This window comes from Sardina pilchardus, chromosome 7 (genome assembly GCF_963854185.1).
Source record: "Sardina pilchardus chromosome 7, fSarPil1.1, whole genome shotgun sequence".
In the NCBI taxonomy this organism is placed as follows: domain Eukaryota; kingdom Metazoa; phylum Chordata; class Actinopteri; order Clupeiformes; family Clupeidae; genus Sardina; species Sardina pilchardus.
Window position 1 is genome coordinate 28,311,231 of NC_085000.1, and position 16,708 is coordinate 28,327,938.

At 41.9% G+C, this 16,708-nt stretch overlaps 1 protein-coding gene across 1 annotated transcript in view; it reads right to left on the bottom strand.

The window, feature by feature from the left end:
* The window catches only part of spen (spen family transcriptional repressor), a 32,992-nt gene that overhangs the window by 15,648 nt on the left and 636 nt on the right, over window positions 1-16,708 (bottom strand). Inside the window, exons 2-3 of the mRNA XM_062541651.1 lie at window positions 13,470-13,790; window positions 8,321-8,986 (exon numbers count right to left, since the gene is read on the bottom strand). Of these exons, the coding sequence (XP_062397635.1) occupies window positions 8,321-8,986; window positions 13,470-13,790 (987 nt within the window). The remainder of the gene's footprint in view (window positions 1-8,320; window positions 8,987-13,469; window positions 13,791-16,708) is intronic.

Genomic DNA, 16,708 nt, shown 5'->3' on the forward strand with positions numbered 1-16,708 from the left:
ACTTCCTGTCTTAGCTTTAATGTCCTCTTTTGAGTGAAGATGAAACAGTCTTGTAAGCACTTTCAAAGAGTTGTTGAGAACTGATGTTTTTTCAATAAGAAAGAAATCACAAGCAACCAATCCTTGCCCAAAGCAATGATGTAGCCTAATTTTGTTCCGGATTTGAGGGGGCATTTCTGACATTTTTAAGGACACAAAGACATGTTTTCTAACCTTGCTCAAATACATAACAACAAAATGGCAGGCAGACAGGCAGTCATTACCAATTCAATTTAATTCATAAATATAAAACGCCAACTATTACTGCCCACTAGTGTGGTTTCCATAGTCCACAGTAAAACTGTAAAATCAATTCAAATCTATGTGCACACACACACCGCAGTGAATTGCACCAAATGTTATAACCCTTACAATTGAATTTCCAACCCTGTACCCAAGTATTCAGAAAGCTGTAATAAGGAAACCCAACCCCCACAATACAGATAAATCCCACCTGGCTGTAGTCCTGCTCCAGATCTCTTGCTGATTATCATAGCTATGCTATCCATAAGAGTTGTTACAGCAGGTATCCTAGCAACTACTACGACACGAGATCTCAGTCTTATTAGATCAAGAAAATGTGCTGCTTTGTAGACAACAGAAAAGGGATAGAAGGTAACACTACAATGGCGTAGGTTGCACAAAAAGACAATCTGAATGTTCAGTGTCAAGCAGACAATTGTATGCTGGATACGGTAGGTTTGATGAGCAGTCGTAAAAAAAAGAAGCTATTGGCTGACCCTCACTTCATTACACTGCTAAAAAAATATTTGATGCATCTATTGCAACAAAGCTTTTGTAGACATGCTCATCTTGTACTCATCATTTGACAGCGAGCCTGGAATTAATGGACAGCTGAAGGGATTCCTCATTCCTCAAATGCTAGAAAGCCATTTCACCTCCAGTTAGTCTTAACCTTCACACAGTTACATGTGATTAACAGTGGAAGCCTCCTGACAGTCGGTCAAGAGAGGGCAGGACATTTTGCCTAATCAGAAAGACTTTGAAAGGGAAAGACCTGATGTTTACATGAAAGCATCCATTTAATTCAAAGTGGTTGGTATAAAGGCAGTTTTAGCAAAAAATTTAAGCGCACATGTCGGATTTAAAAAAAAAAAAAAAAGAAAGAAACTGGTGTATTAATACTAAACGCAGCTAACATGTGTCAAGGTAATATATGATTGCGATCACAAATCGCAACGGCAAACACTACCATTTTTTTTACTTCCATTACATCTGAACAGTTGGGTTGAGCCACCAAAGGTCGTTCCCTGAGAGACAAATGCACTGGTCTATTCCAATCAAGGGTGGGAAGAGGGGTAGACACACATGCAGAGGGTCACTCATGAGACCATAAAAGGGCTAGCGAAGGTCAGCCTGCTAATTAGCTACAACAAAATACTTGCAATAGTAGGCTGCACGACCAAAGTTCATTCATATCCACTTCACATATCCCCAGCGAAAAAGCTATATTGTCAGAGATATTCTCAACATGGTCTGCTATATTTGAACTGCAACTGAACTGCCAAGATTCAGCATCCCGATCAGGAAGAAATTAAAATGGAATCAGGCAAGTAATTCATTCGGCCGAAGTAGTCCTATGTTAAAAGTAAAAAATAAATAAAATAACACTATTTAGAGCTTGTCGTTAACACTGACAAACATAGAGGCAAAAAAAACACATGGTACACAGACCCAAGTTATTGACCCTGCCGCTATGAAGCCCATCTGACATTTTACGGCGATGCTGAGTTGCTCCGCTATGTTTAGACTGTCCCAGATTCCTGGGTCATACACACTGCTCTTTGTCCTTGCATCACAGAAGCAACAATTTTGCCAACCCATACATTCTTGCAGATTTGTGTCAGCAACTTCTGCTAAAGGGATATTTTCAGTGGGATTTTAAAATGTGGTATGCAGTCCACTGCTGAAAAAAAAAGACATGCAAGAACAACGGTTTCCTTGAAAACACATAGAGATATATACCTATATTATAGTGAGCATCCAAAACATCTTCAGAATTGCTGAACCAGAATCTGTTTTTATTTCAAAAACAAAAAAATAGATAGGCCTTCTGTGATGTTAAAAAGGGAGTGGGTGCTTTTTAATCACTCAATAAAAATGGTCAATAAAATGCAATGCCAATATTGCTTAACCACAGACAACTGCCTGAAGACAGATAAAACCTAAACTAGTCTTTATGCAACTATGCCAGACAGATATGGCTGACAAGATAGCTACTTTGAAACTGATCACGGTGATGCATTCAATATTTCTGATCTCTCCAGCAATCTCTACGATAAAGTATTACAGTAGAAAGTCCTTCTTGGTTTGTGTGCGTGTATGTCCATGTGTCTGTGTCTGTGAGTGTGCGCATGTGGGAGAGGAGACGTGGAACAAAAGGCTAGAGTGAGAAACATAAGCTGCTATTTAACACACTGAAATCTCTCCCTTAACTCCCATGACACTCATCCATTTAAGACTGTTTACATCGATGCTCTCACCCTTCGGCCTCTCTACGGCTCTCTCTCCCTCTCCCTCTCTCTCCCTCGCTCTCTCACACACACACATGCGGTCTCTCGCCCTTGCGCTCTCACAGTCTCTCTCCAGGAAGTGCTGTGCACAGAGGCTGGTCTGTGGGAGTGGGCAAACAGCCAGCAGTGGCTAGAAATTTCCAGTTCCAACTGGATCTGATGGGGGTGGGGGAGCTCACACCCACATTACAGAGGTGGCCAGTGAGGGGAAAAAAATAAGCGTCCCTTAAAAATGATTTGAGCACCGCCTCCTCCTCAAACCAAGCTCATGATGCTAGATCAGCAACATGTAAGAGGGCTGTAATATTCCTTGGAGAATATTACATATTGTCTATCTCCAAAAATGGTCATCCACAATTTAGACCGACTCCAATTTATGTCATACTCGTCTACCTGAGAAAATAATCCCCTTTCATCCATTACCATTGCATAAACACACAATATTAGGGCTGGCAAAAACAAGGCCCGGCAAATTTCCCTGCATATTTCAGATGACAAACTGTGGCATATGAGCAATATCAACATGGCCAGCACAATCATTTTCTGCAATTTGAGGAAATCTACATTTAGATTTATTCATTCAGCAGATGCTTTCGCTCAAAGCGACTTACAAAATTGAGGAATAACAGTCAAGCTTCAAGCTATTTGGCCACTTTCACTAATGAAGTCTACCAGCGTGTAGGCCTATCATTCTATACTGACTGCATGCAATATACACATCTAAACCACCATTTTTAACACAATTTTCTCAGAGCACAAGTACCTGTCATCATCATTTTGTACTGGGGACGTGCATTGTTGTCTACAATTGCATATCTGTGCATATCTACAGGCACAGAAGGGAATGGTTCCAGTTTGCATAAAGGTGTGTTGCAAATGTCTCATTTGATTTGGTCACCGTCAGAGGTCAAATATGTAGGCTATCTTCTTGTATACATGTTGCACAATACCGATAGTAGTCATGGATATGTTAAGTCAACCAAAGATTGAGCAATGTAAGATTGATTCATTTTGGCAACTGAAATGTGGACTCTAGTGTTCGCTGTGTCAAATTAGCTCCAGATTTTCAATGAAGGTAGCATTAAGGCCTGAACACACCAACCCGATAATCGGCCGTCGGGCAGTCGGGGGTGGTCGGGGACTCGAATCTGTTTGGTGGGTCCCGTGCCGTCGCCAGTCGTCGTTGGCGTCGGGGCTAATTTTGGCCAGTGGCCGTTGGTCTCAATTACCAATCTGATTGGTTGAGTCCTAACCCTTCGAAACATCTAGGTAGCAGAGGACTTCGTTTAAACCAACCATTAGCCCTACATTCAGCGATGTAAGTGTCGGACCCATTTTGATAGACCTTCCAAACATATTTTCGCTAAAACTAAGTTTCTGAACGTGTGTTATTTCAGGTTATTTCCCATTCACTTTTCGTTTACTGTGCTAATATTAGCTAGCAAGCTAGCTAGGTTAACGGGCGAAAAGTTATTTATTCCGTGCCCAAGAGAGTGTTCGCTGGCCTCACACACAAGCAATGGCAATAAAATAATACACACTATATGATTATATTTATATTTTCTTATTGCTTAATCAGAAGTCCGAAAACTAGTGGCAATTAGTTCCGCGAATCCTGAATGATATCTACTCGGCTCGGCTGACTCTGAAGCCTGCAGTTATGGGTAATGTATCAGAGTTCACGCACGCGCAGAACGTACAATCGGCGTCGCTTCGGTGTGTTCAGTGGCACTTTTTTGACCGACCAGGGGAGACGAGAGCCCAACTGACAGTCCAACTGCTTTAATGCCGACGGTCGGCCGGTCGGGTTGGTGTGTTCAGGCCTTTAAGCTGACCCTTTTGTTGTACAGATCAAGTCAGTCATCATCTACAAAACCTGACCAACTGCTTCTTGGCTCTGGAAGACAGGGGTGCTAAGCACAGTAAAGAAAGTTTGTACACCACAACAGAGTATCAGACTATGGAAAAAAATATATATAATAAAATCCACTGACTTTCAATGTCTGGAATAGACTTTTTATAATTCCACGAAATTCGATGAAATTCCTTGACCCGTGGGAACACTGTATAGTACAGTGCCGTAAAGGGAAACGGAAATTCCAAGAGGAACGGAATTGGGTGCTTTACTGAGAAGTCATTACTGAGAATGTATTTCAACATTTCTTGAATTTCCCCTTGGGGATCAATAAAGTATCTATCTATCTATCTATCAACAGCAAAGGAGGGGAGAATCTTGTTTTTCAAAACACCATTGTAAGAAACCTCAGGATTCTTAGAGAAAACACCTGCTGATGGGGCGCCAGAGCATGAGCGTATCAAACAAATACACCCACATACCAACAATACACCTTTGGCCAACCTCCTGCCATTGGGTTGAGTCAGAGTGTGGGAAAGTTCTCTTTTGGCAACAATCTGTCTTGAATTGGCTATCATGTACCTTTCAGTGCAACTACCAGACACTCACTTTCCTAAAGTAAGCCCATCTAGCAGCAGGCAGCGCCCTCCACATCCTGCACATGTCAGTGTCAATAACTCAAACTACAGTATGTACCCACTGAGTTTCCCCACTGCCTTGTGAAGCTGGATTTACAAAATATAATCATCTCCCCAACATCATTGTATTTTCATAGAGGAAAAAGTTCTAGTGGGAGTGGGACACATCCAAGTTCAAATCTTTACACATAGTTTGGACAGTGTTCACGTACTTGGAATAAAACTCCAGCAATTTCAAACATCCCATCACCATACTGTATGGATATACTGGGGGGGGAAACAGTCTGGGGCGCCACATGATTGGATTAGAGCAGTGTTCCTATCTAGAGGCCTCTCATCAGCTCAAGCATCAGTTCACTGGACAATGCAGCACTACGCAGATCTCCCAAAATCCTTAACCATTTCCAACAACACACATTCCTATCACATTCTTATGGTTAAACTGGAGATGCATATTCAAATTGATTCATTTACAGGCTATTGCAACTGGAGGGACACCATGCAGCTTCAATACAGTAAGAGACCAGACAGCACAGAGCAGTCACCAAAAGAATGCATAACACCAACAAGAGCCAGAGCAATAAGACTCATCTCTGAGTGACCTATAGGCTTTTCAGCATACAGACTACAGTCTGCCTGGAAGGTCTACTGGGATGTATTTGTTGAGAGACTTTTGGTTTGTGGGTTTTGTTTTTTTCGTAAGAATCTGAATGACATCTGGCATGGACTCTCTCAGGCAGTGGTCCTGACGTCAAAGGGCAAACATTACTTAACTGTCCTTTTACTGAGGTGGATTGTCATTAGTTTAATAATTTACAATTTACCAAAAGGACAAAAAAAAAGAGGCTAACCAAAGGCTTAACTAAAAATCATAGACATCTGATGTGTGTTGTGCAAATGCTATGGATACTACAAAAGATGAATTGCCTCAGAATGGGTGTGGACAAGTACATTCAGGGCTCCCACTCTAAGTCAAATGTAAATTTCCATGACTTACTACGTAGTTTACCGACCACCAAATTCAGAGCAGCCGCGTAGCGTTGCCCCCAAAATGATGAAATGAGCAAAAATGCTATGATATTCCAGAAATTCCATGACGCCTGGGAACCCTGTACATAACACACTGCACTGCAATGTGGCAAACTAGCTGAGAGCAGGGTGCAAAAGTCTTTCATATATTGCATCATGCAGAAACCCAAACTCCCACAGTTGCGATTAGCAACAGCAAGTTAATCAACTGCTGAAGTTTTGAAATCTCTCCACTTTACTTCTGAAAATAGTTAAAGGAGCCGTATGTAGGATTTTGGCCAAAACGAGTACTGCAATTACTTTCAAAATACTGTAGAGCGGTGAATCGCCTCCCCCTCCCTTCTGACTCACGGTTGCCAGCTAGCTGCAGCAGGAACGTAGGCTGCTAGCTTTCAATGGCAAGTTTTCCTCAGCATAATGACAGAGAAACGAACTCACTCTGATAATGCATTGCTAACGTTAGCAATGACTATAGCTGCTTTTATTTCCCAAACAATTCCTTAGCCTACCTTTTCAATTCAATGACCCACCTCCTCCATATGGTCAACATAACGTTACTTTGCACGAACTTGCATAATTTGTTCAACTGTCATGAATAGGCTATTTAAAATGTCCATTTACAGTAGCCTACAAGTAAGTTAGCCAAACTGATGAATCTTTACCTGTCCAGGAGCAAATTAACAACACTGACGTCTGTCTTCAAATTCTTCTCCGTTTTCAGCCGTCTCAATCTCCTAGATCCTTGTTTTATTTAGACGTATTTCGGATTCATAACAAGGTCTTTTAGGTTCCATAACGGTAGACATATTTTATCCAACACGTTTGTAGCTGCAGCTGTCTATGGTGGTAACTAGCATAGCTGGCAACCCGGATGGCGAAATACTACTGACTTCGTGATTCGTAGATAAGTGTAGGGCGGCGCATCAAACCAAAACACAACATAACAACATCAACATCAGTTGAGGGCTGCAACTTTACTTTTAAATGAAAATATCTTGGCCGGACTACTGTTGTCAGTGATGTAAGTATTTGAAATTAGCATGATTTCTAAATGGCTAGTGACATATCAGGGCCATTTTATGATTAATTGAAATACATTTCCTACATACGGCTCCTTTAAGATTCACGGCTTCTCCATATTAGTACGATAACAACGGCCCAATGTGTGGAATGCATTAGCCTACCTAAATGCTGAGATTACCCAGGTAATAAGATCACAGCTTTGACTTATTTTACCCATGGATGGTTCCTCAAAAATACTGACCACATGCCAACAACTATTTCTCTAAACCAGTGTTTTTCAACCACTGTGCCGTGACACATTGCTAGGTGTGCCGTGGGAAATTATCCAATTTCATCTAAGTGGTCTAAAAAAAGAGTGAATAGAAATAATTTTCTTTGTGTTCATTTGATTCCTATTCAAGACACTTTGACAAGAATGACTTGATATCATTAATGCGGGCTACAGATTTTTATTTAATTTAATTTTCCATAAAATTTCATTTTATTTAACATTTTCGGCTGGTGGTGTGCCTCAGGATTTTTTCAATGAAAAAAGTGTGCCTTGGCTCAAAAAAGGTTGAAAAACACTGCTCTAAACTAGTACAACAATGCCTTGTTCATGACAAATGAACTGCCCAAAGCACAGGCCAAGGTCTAGACTCCAGACAGAAGGTATTCCATTCAAACTTTCTGACAAGCAAGCATGCATCCAAAGCCCAATAAAATAACAATAAAATATAACTACCGCATGAAATTTCAGATGTTTGCAAACATCAGTAAATTTTTTTTAATATTTATGTCCTTCATTAATTGATACGTGTTTCCTATTACCTACATAGCTGACCACACAGTGTGCCTGTGATCATAACAGGGATATATTGATGAAACTGGTGTGTGGAATCAGTCTTGGGTCCCATAAAAGACATCAAATATCTTGACCTGTCAGAAGCTGTGCATGGCAAACAAAGGCTGTTCAAAAACACTGTGCAATGCTGAATCTTGCCCAGCTCATCCAGTTGCCTTAAATGATCAACATGGCCTCGACGGCAGGGATGAAAAACATGTCTCAGATGCACCAACTAAGCCAAGCATGCCAAGCTCGCCACTATGCAAGGAACAAACCATGACTGAAAAAGAAACCTAATTCCACATATTGCGGGTGACTTATCAGGGCAGGGGAGGAGGATGTGAGTGATGTAGAGATTTGTGGTGAGGCCACCCACCTGCCGCTGCTGCTGCTGCTGGTACTGCTGACAGAGTCGGAGCTGGAAGAGCGGCTGCGGGATCCCGACCCGCTGGGGGAGCGTGGGGCTCGTGACGCCTGACTGGAGAGCCTCTGTGGCGAGGGGTTGTGTGACTGTGACGAGGAGTGCGGCGAGCGGCTGCGGCTGTGGTGGTACGACCGCTCTGTCCGCCGGCCGCGCTCCTCGCGGTAAAGGTCCCGGTGCACCACGCTGGCCAAGGTGAAGGGCTCGCGGGCGCCCCGCGCCTCATAGCGAGTCTCTGCCGCGTCAAAGCGGCTGGGGCTGCGGCTGCGAGAGCCGTAGTAGCCGGCAGTGACCGCCGACGCCGACGTCCCGCCGACCACGACCGCTCCAGCAGCGGCCGTGCTGCTGCTGCTGCTGCCGCCACTGCTGCTGCTACCTCCAACCACGCCGGCCACCCCAACAGTGCCAGCCCCCGAACTACCTCCACTGCTCCCACTGGTCGAGGCAGAGCCGCCCCCACCGGTGCTGAGGGTGCGGTCCCGTGAGTCCCGGTAATAGTCTGTGTCGTAGTGCCGCTGGCGCTCAAAACTGCCGCTGCTGCTACTGCTCCCGCTGCCCCCTCCGCGCTCATGGTGTCCGTAGGCACTGTGATCGTACGCACGCTCTCGAACCTCGGCAGTCCTATTGAGGGGGGGGGGGGGGGACAGAGGATGGCAGGGGAAAAGATGAAAGAGACAGGGGGGGGGGGGCGTTACTTCACTCTGTTGCTGCACCTGTGCACTGGGTTGAAAGGAATTTCATGCATTTCATCAACACTCTGACATTCATATTGTAAGATCATGTGTTGCTTCCATTCATACTTTTTAGCCCTCAAGCAACAGTTCAGTTTCTGAAAATACGAAGACACCACAGAAGTGATGCATCAATACATTTTGTTTTTTAATCTTCAATAAACAAAAGCTAAACATGACTTTTTAGCTTCTTTAAGAAATCCTTGCTGGTCAAAACATCTCACATCTAATGGAAGAAAGCAGCTGTTTTGCATGACTGAGGTCATACATGTCATGGCATTTCACACTCCAAGTTACACAGGGTGAAATCAAACTAAAAGGCTTTTTGCAAGATTTCAAACGGACATGAGTCAGTGTCTTATTATTGCAAACATTAACCAAATATTTATATTATTTTATTTCACAAGACTTCAGAATAAGCAATGGGTTCATTTCCACTCATATTAAAATGTGAGGTGGCCTTCCAAGCACTGTAAGATGCAGAATGAAATCAAATAGCCACGTACGCATCTCAGACACTTGGTCTACTTGTCAGTTCATATAAACTGCAGGTTGTCTTAATGTTACTGGGCTTTCAATATCTGTTGACGTGTTATCGCATTACTTGGTTAACTTCTCTTATGGAGCCAGATTTAGCCTATTTCCCAATATCACGCAATATGTCTGGAGACAACAATTTTTCTGTGGAATTTTATCTAGGTGTACAGAAAAAAAAACTAGGGCACTTAATGCCTTATATAGCATTAATAGCCTAAACTAATCCAATAGCTCATGAAGGCAATCCTTGAAGTAGTGGGACAGCAAAGGTCAGAAGATGTCAAATTGCAGAAATTACTTCCCTCTCAATACCTAATGTGAAACAGTTGTCCCAAGACATAATGTTACATTACTTAAGTGATAGAGCTACAACTGACCACACAAGTCAGTCATTGACACACTAGTAGTAGTGGAGAGTATATGGCTAATCTAAAAGTGTGTAATTAGCGAGTTAAAGATCAGAAAAAAATAATGTTTAATGCACTTTTTTCCCCCTGAAAGTCAAACAATCTGAAGAAAAGAGGTTGAAAACTGAAATTGCATGTGAGCAAACATTCATGCCATGCAAAAAGCAAGTTTGGTGGGGTTTAAAAAGCTTCAGTTCTAGTCTTGTGAAAAAAAAATAAAAATCTGGAAAGAATGGGTCCAATCTGAACTGTGTTTGTGTACAAACAATTTGCATGTTTCAGTATAATACCTGAAAATGCTTCAAAGACTAGTACTGAAGTGCAAAGCCACAAGCAGTGTGTGGTGAGAAGTGACTTCACTATGGCTCTCTACTGTGGGAAATTGCTGCTTTAGGAAAGTTATTCAGGCAATGGACGTTACAGCGTGGGAACTCCACCCACATACTGGTTGCCTAACATGACCCTACACTAAAAACATTCTTGAGGAAATGGACTGCGGGCGGCACAGGAAAAGCACACCTCTTAGCTCCGTACATGATATACTAAAGCAGACTGAAGAATTTTATTCCCCCCCCCCCCCTCCTCAACTATGTTAACGCTTATTTAGCCAATGTTATCTGCCCCTAGCAATTGGTTTGCCCATCTCATAGGCTTGCTATGATACTTTTTCCCCCTAATTCCCTCAGCAACAGCATAAGGAATACAGATTAATATTGTAATTCTATTTTATTTATTTTTTTTATTCTACATATCCACATGGAAAGATGACAAATCGATTCGAATCTCTAACACTGTAACTTACTAAGCACTGACATTTGATTTCACCTTTGATTCCCTGCTGGTTTGCAATGCAGCGCTGTGTAACTTGAGTGTGATTAACCAATGGAACGCATTACAGATTCCACTCTTGTAGCTGCTACAGGGTCTGACAAACACACAGAGGTGACGCATTGCATCAGTACATTCACTCCTTAGCTCGGTTGCCTTCTCCTCCATTTCTACGGAGCTATAATGCAATGTCACAGCTTTGCACGTTGAGGTTTCCAATAAACTGCTGCTGCTATTTTCCTTTTCAGAGTAAGAGAAACAAAATAATACCACTGTCCCCCCTCAGAACCATCATATTACCGACTGAGGAGAACAGAAAGGCAAGGAGCCAGGGAGTGTGAGAACGAAGGTTTTGGGAAGGGAGTGGGGGTGGGGGGTTGGGACAGCAGAGTGGGGTTAAAAAAAGGCACATAACTGCAAATGCCAACAAGCTATCAAGACAGCCTGTTTACCAGCTACTACTGTTAGTGGGAGATGTAGGGAGGAAGAGATAGAAAGGGACAGATGCAGTATAGAGAGAGAGAGAGATGGGGTGGGTAGGGGTAGGGTTAAAACTAGGGGTTAGAAAGGACAGCTAAAATACACAGGGCAGACATACCAACCTTTTTGGACAGCAGTAACTTGACCGACCTACAATTCCAAATACAATCTAGGGAGACAGAATTTTGTGAGCAAAAAAAAAAGGATTTAAAAAATGTAGAATTTTACTGAAAAAGGTGGGAAAAAAGTGGCGAATGCTGCAAGTAGTAATCCTTTGCTTGGAGGGGCTGGTAGGCTGTAGCAAAAAAAGTTATCCCCAAAAGTTAGTCTTCGAAAGTTCGAATTAAAAAAAAGAAAAAGAAAAAAAAAGAAGTCCGTTTATAACATAAAGTATCCATAGTGGAGAGTTTCATTTTCCTTTCTATACGACACCATTGGAGATTCTTAAGGATAAACTTTAAAAAATCGCCTAAGTTAGCAGATGAAACGCATTAAGTCTTCAAATAATAAATCCATACGGCATTCTTCATCACATATAGGCTAGTTCCACCTCCTTATAAGTAAGTCCATGGGTAAACGTCTCTGTGTGCATTCCGGTAACTCAAATATTAATACTGACTTGATGTCCACGCAATTGTATTTTTATCTAAATATGAATAAATAGGCTTATATAAAATTATTTTTGACAAAAAAACATCCACAACAGTGAGGTTTAGTCTTGTAGAAATCCACATGAGATGAAGCTGGTGTTGTACACACCACTTAGTCCTACGGTCGCCATAATCCACAATGGCCCTTCTTCAGAGCAAATCCAACGGTCAACATAGTTACCTTCAGCACATCAAAAGTTTTTGTTCCACCAAAGCTCCCATTCTCCAGATGATGGTTCATTAGATAAGTCCACACATACTAGGTTGGTCAGTAGCAAGACATTAATTGTTCATCAAAAACAATCCATGGATTGTCGAAGGTTCTACATCCAGTGATGGGAGCTGGGTAATCCTTTCAGAGCGAGGCGAGTTAATACTGTATCCAAACTTTGAAAGTCCTCTTCAGCCCCAGCACAAAATAAACCCTCCACGGGCATGTTCTATGCAGCTGGTCGAAAAATAGTCCTCCATCGATACCCAAATATCTCCTCTACGTCCACCATTAAGATTTTGTAGTTATTTCCAGAGTGAGAACGAAAGCAAGAAAGAGCCTCAAACCAGAAATAAAACCAAATGAAAATGATTTAAAGGAGAAAAAAAGGAAACCAAAAGTTTTGCTCACTGTTTCTGTCAATTGTCGGCAGATGTCTCCCAAAGTATTTACCAGCAGAGCCCTGATACCACATATAATCCCAAAGAAAGAAAAAAGAAAACCAAAGAAAACCAACACCTCGAGTAACAGAATATCCGTGTGTTTGATGAGTATTAATCCAATGGGGGATTCATATCCTGAGTATTTTATCCATAGGATCCCGACTGTGGAGGAAAATCACTGCATATGCAACACTCATTTTTTTTTTTTTTTTTTTTTTTTTTTTTTTAGAAATCCAATTACTATTTAATGTGTCATAAATAAATAGACGTGAAATAACTCAAAGTAAAGAAGGGTAAGATATTAATCCACCACGGGCGGTACTGTACTCCAGATCAGGATGATCCCAGGTATTGCCGCCGGAACAGAATCACTTCCACATCCGTAAATCCCAGGGAATCTTATGACATCCAAAACATGCCCTGGATTCTCCGTAAAATGTTACATCCAACTCACATGGTGATTTACTTTCAAAATGGACCATAAACCCATTACTAAATACCTTAATACATAATGAATTTGTGTTCGTGATGCATGACCTTGCTCTCTTTGGATCTCTAAAAGCATATGACTCCAAGAGCAACGAAGGGGTTCAAAGGACATAATGGGATGCCTGAGGAAACAGGACTGTGTGAATTCCTTTTCACTCCTCACTTGTATCTTTTCTCCCTTTCTTTTTTCAGAGTTTTTGGTTTGCATTGTTTATTTCCCCCAAAAAAACAATCTACTAAATGATCAGAGAATGCCTGATGCCTGGGAAAAGGCTTTCTATAAGAAACAAAATGTCCCCCTGCCTTCAGAGAAACTATGTCCACTTACCCGTCTAGTCTGCGTTCATAGCGTCCATCTCTGCTGTGGAGTGATGCAGGAGGCCCGTACACAGGGCCCCCCGCCCCCCTCGTGAACCCTGATACATCCCGCCCACGAGAGCCTATGGACAGGCTATCATCCAGTCCACGGGCTGCGCTGGGGATTGTTCCTGGTTCATTGTAATCTGTGCGCAGGTCTCTGTCCCCCATCTTGTTGATGGAGTTGTGTGCCTTCTGAGCACTCTTAATGTCCACAAAATCCACAAAAGCAGCAACTCCTCCCTCTGACCCACGCTTTGGCAGGACCTTGACACTCTCCACACGTCCATATCTGATACAAAAACAAAGGACAAAAAAAAAAACATATCATTAGGTAGTGAAGGCAGGCACCCTCTTGTTTTTAACCACATGACACTTCCAAGAACTTAAAATGCCTGGCCATCAGATATCACAAATATCAACTTGCATGGGCCCATGCCATGGCAGAGTACCTCACTTCAGATCTGATTGATTCTAACAAAAATACAAGCAGAAAGAACTACTTTCTTGACTTGAACAAAAGCTGACTATTTTACTACACCATGAACTTAGTGTTGATTTAAGCATTTTTATAACATACAGGCCTAATTTGTCAAATACGTTTACCATCATATTCCTACAAGTAGCAATACAGAACAACTCAAACAAAGAAATTATAAATGTATTTCAGCACACTCTTAAACACTGGGGGGAAGAGACTACAAACTAGTCTCTTCATGGCGTTTTGGTGAGTCTTCTATTTTTATTTCATGAGATTTCGCAACCTGCCTGACAGTGTATTACAGCAACCTAACCAAAAAAAAAATGATATGGTAATGAGTGAGACTGGCGAAGAGTGTCTCCGCCCCCATGGAACTTCACCCCTTATCTACATGAACAAGGCACAATATACGTGCTCTTTTCAGGAGGCCAGTGAAATATCGGTATTGTAGATTGGTTGTGGAGCAAGTGTTTCGAGTACAACTGCATGAGGTGTGTATGCATGGTCCAGATCGACTGAACTTGGTCTAACACTTAAAACACGGAAATGTTTTCATGTAGCCTACCACACAAGGTACAAGTATTCATTAAATTTGCTATCACTAAAAAGGTGAGCAGAATGGCTGAGTCGCGCGCCAGCTGTGTCACGAGACCGAAAATATATATTTTTAAATTGGAATCGCAAAACATTTTTCAAAGAAGACGCAGGCTAGAGCCAGAGCCTACTGAGCCTGAAAACAATCTGTTCGACATGAGGACCCACAAAAAACACTCCGCTTTCGCACGCGTCTCAACAGATTGTGTGCTGGAGGTGTGCAGCGCAATATGCCAGTTCCCACATTGACTGTACAATCTTCGTCGCCATTTTACAAATCTATTCACACTGCTTACTCATTCTCCGTCCCAATCTTCAATAACAGACTCTCCCGCATTGGGCTGCCATGCTGTGGCACCAACACATTGGAGCATAGGGGCTGTTTGGTAACATTTTTATCGTTTCATGATCACACTAGATGCGTCTGTGATATAACCTCATGGTAAACGTTGTAGCCTACTGCAATTCCGATATATCTGCATCGAGTTAAACAAGTTAATTAAGATTTGTAGATTAGATTTGTAACAATATATGCGAATGACGTTTGACACTCGCGAAATGCCGAAAAAGGGAATGGTCACACGGCAACGGCGATACTGCAGCCTTTATCATTACAACTACAAGGCTACCAGAAATCTAAGGTATTCCATAATGACCAGCACTCATGGTCAATGTCGATTCGATTAAGAGCACACTAGCGAGTTCCACAAGGATGCAATGAGCGGGAATTTGTTAAAGCACCCGCAAGTCATGATGGCAATGTGATCTTTCGCATTTAATATGTAGTAGGTGCTCTATTTTAATGTTTATGACCGTCAAGGTAATAAATAACATGCAGCTCTCAGACTACATTCGGTAAAATAGACAACAAGGTGTACATTCCAAAAAAAGCGACGTTAAAAACATGAAAGGTCAACTTCATCTGGATTAAACACAGACAACATGCCTTTAAAAGAACAGATTAATCAACATTTAAGTGAGCATATGTCTGCATCCTTCGAGCTATAATTCTGCTCACAAGCAAGTCCGTTTAAACAAGTCCGTATGACTTCTTACGATCCCAAGTACAGTAAACATACATCTAGCTGCTACAGGGTGTTTGGATTTGGTACAGTCTTTCTTTTCCACCTCAAGATTTATTCCGTAAACACATCGGGTCACAACAGCATCATCTCACATTTGCTCGACAACGGACAGCTCCTACTTGTCTGACAAGTGTCCATGAGGCAAACTTCCACAAACCCTGCAGTGACTACTAGCTTTCAATGTCCACCTGCAGATTTTTACATTATTTGGCAGGAAGTTAACATAATAATGTTAGTCACAGATCGAAGAAGCTGAGAGCCAACACTGATCTAGTAACTATGGTTACCAAGTTAGGTTGCTAACTAACATTAGCCACCCTAGCGCAAGCCTGGTTCTCCTTTTAGACACATTGAGGAACTTGGCATGGTAGAGGGTTAAAAATATCTAATCAATGCCGCTAAAATACATTGAAACAAATCTTGCACAATTTCAGTACAGTGACTTCCTAAACGCATGCAACACTTTGTAGCTGAATGTCATTTCTGTCAGCAGAACATGCTCAAGCTATGGAACTGATCAATTTACTTCTCCTAAATGAACCAGTTACATCGATAATGTTCTATCTAACTTACCAATGACACGGACCACGTCAACTATCTGGCAAAGGCTTGTTTAAAACTGACAGTGATTGGCGGACACGCTGATCGTGTCGCCCCATGTTAGACCACCGCTGGCAACGTTGTTCAATAACTTCACTGACAAACGTTAACACCATCTAAATGTTATAACGTTAAACCAAACGTCAAAACATGTAGAGATAAACACAGCTCCTTAAGTTATGTCAGCTCGCGAATAACCACGGCGAAATAAGTTTACGTCAGCTAATGAGAAGCAAAGATCATGTTTGCTATCCTTTGCTAATAAACCTACTGCAATAACGTTAGCCAACACGGAAAAGTGTTATTACGCAGTAACATTAAATCCAAGGTAAATAAAAACAAGTCATTCAGCAACTTCAGACCACTCGTCACTGACGTCCGTGTCTCTACAGAGCACGCTAGCTTGCCATGTCCAACTCTGATACCTAAAGATGGCTAATGTTACTACCG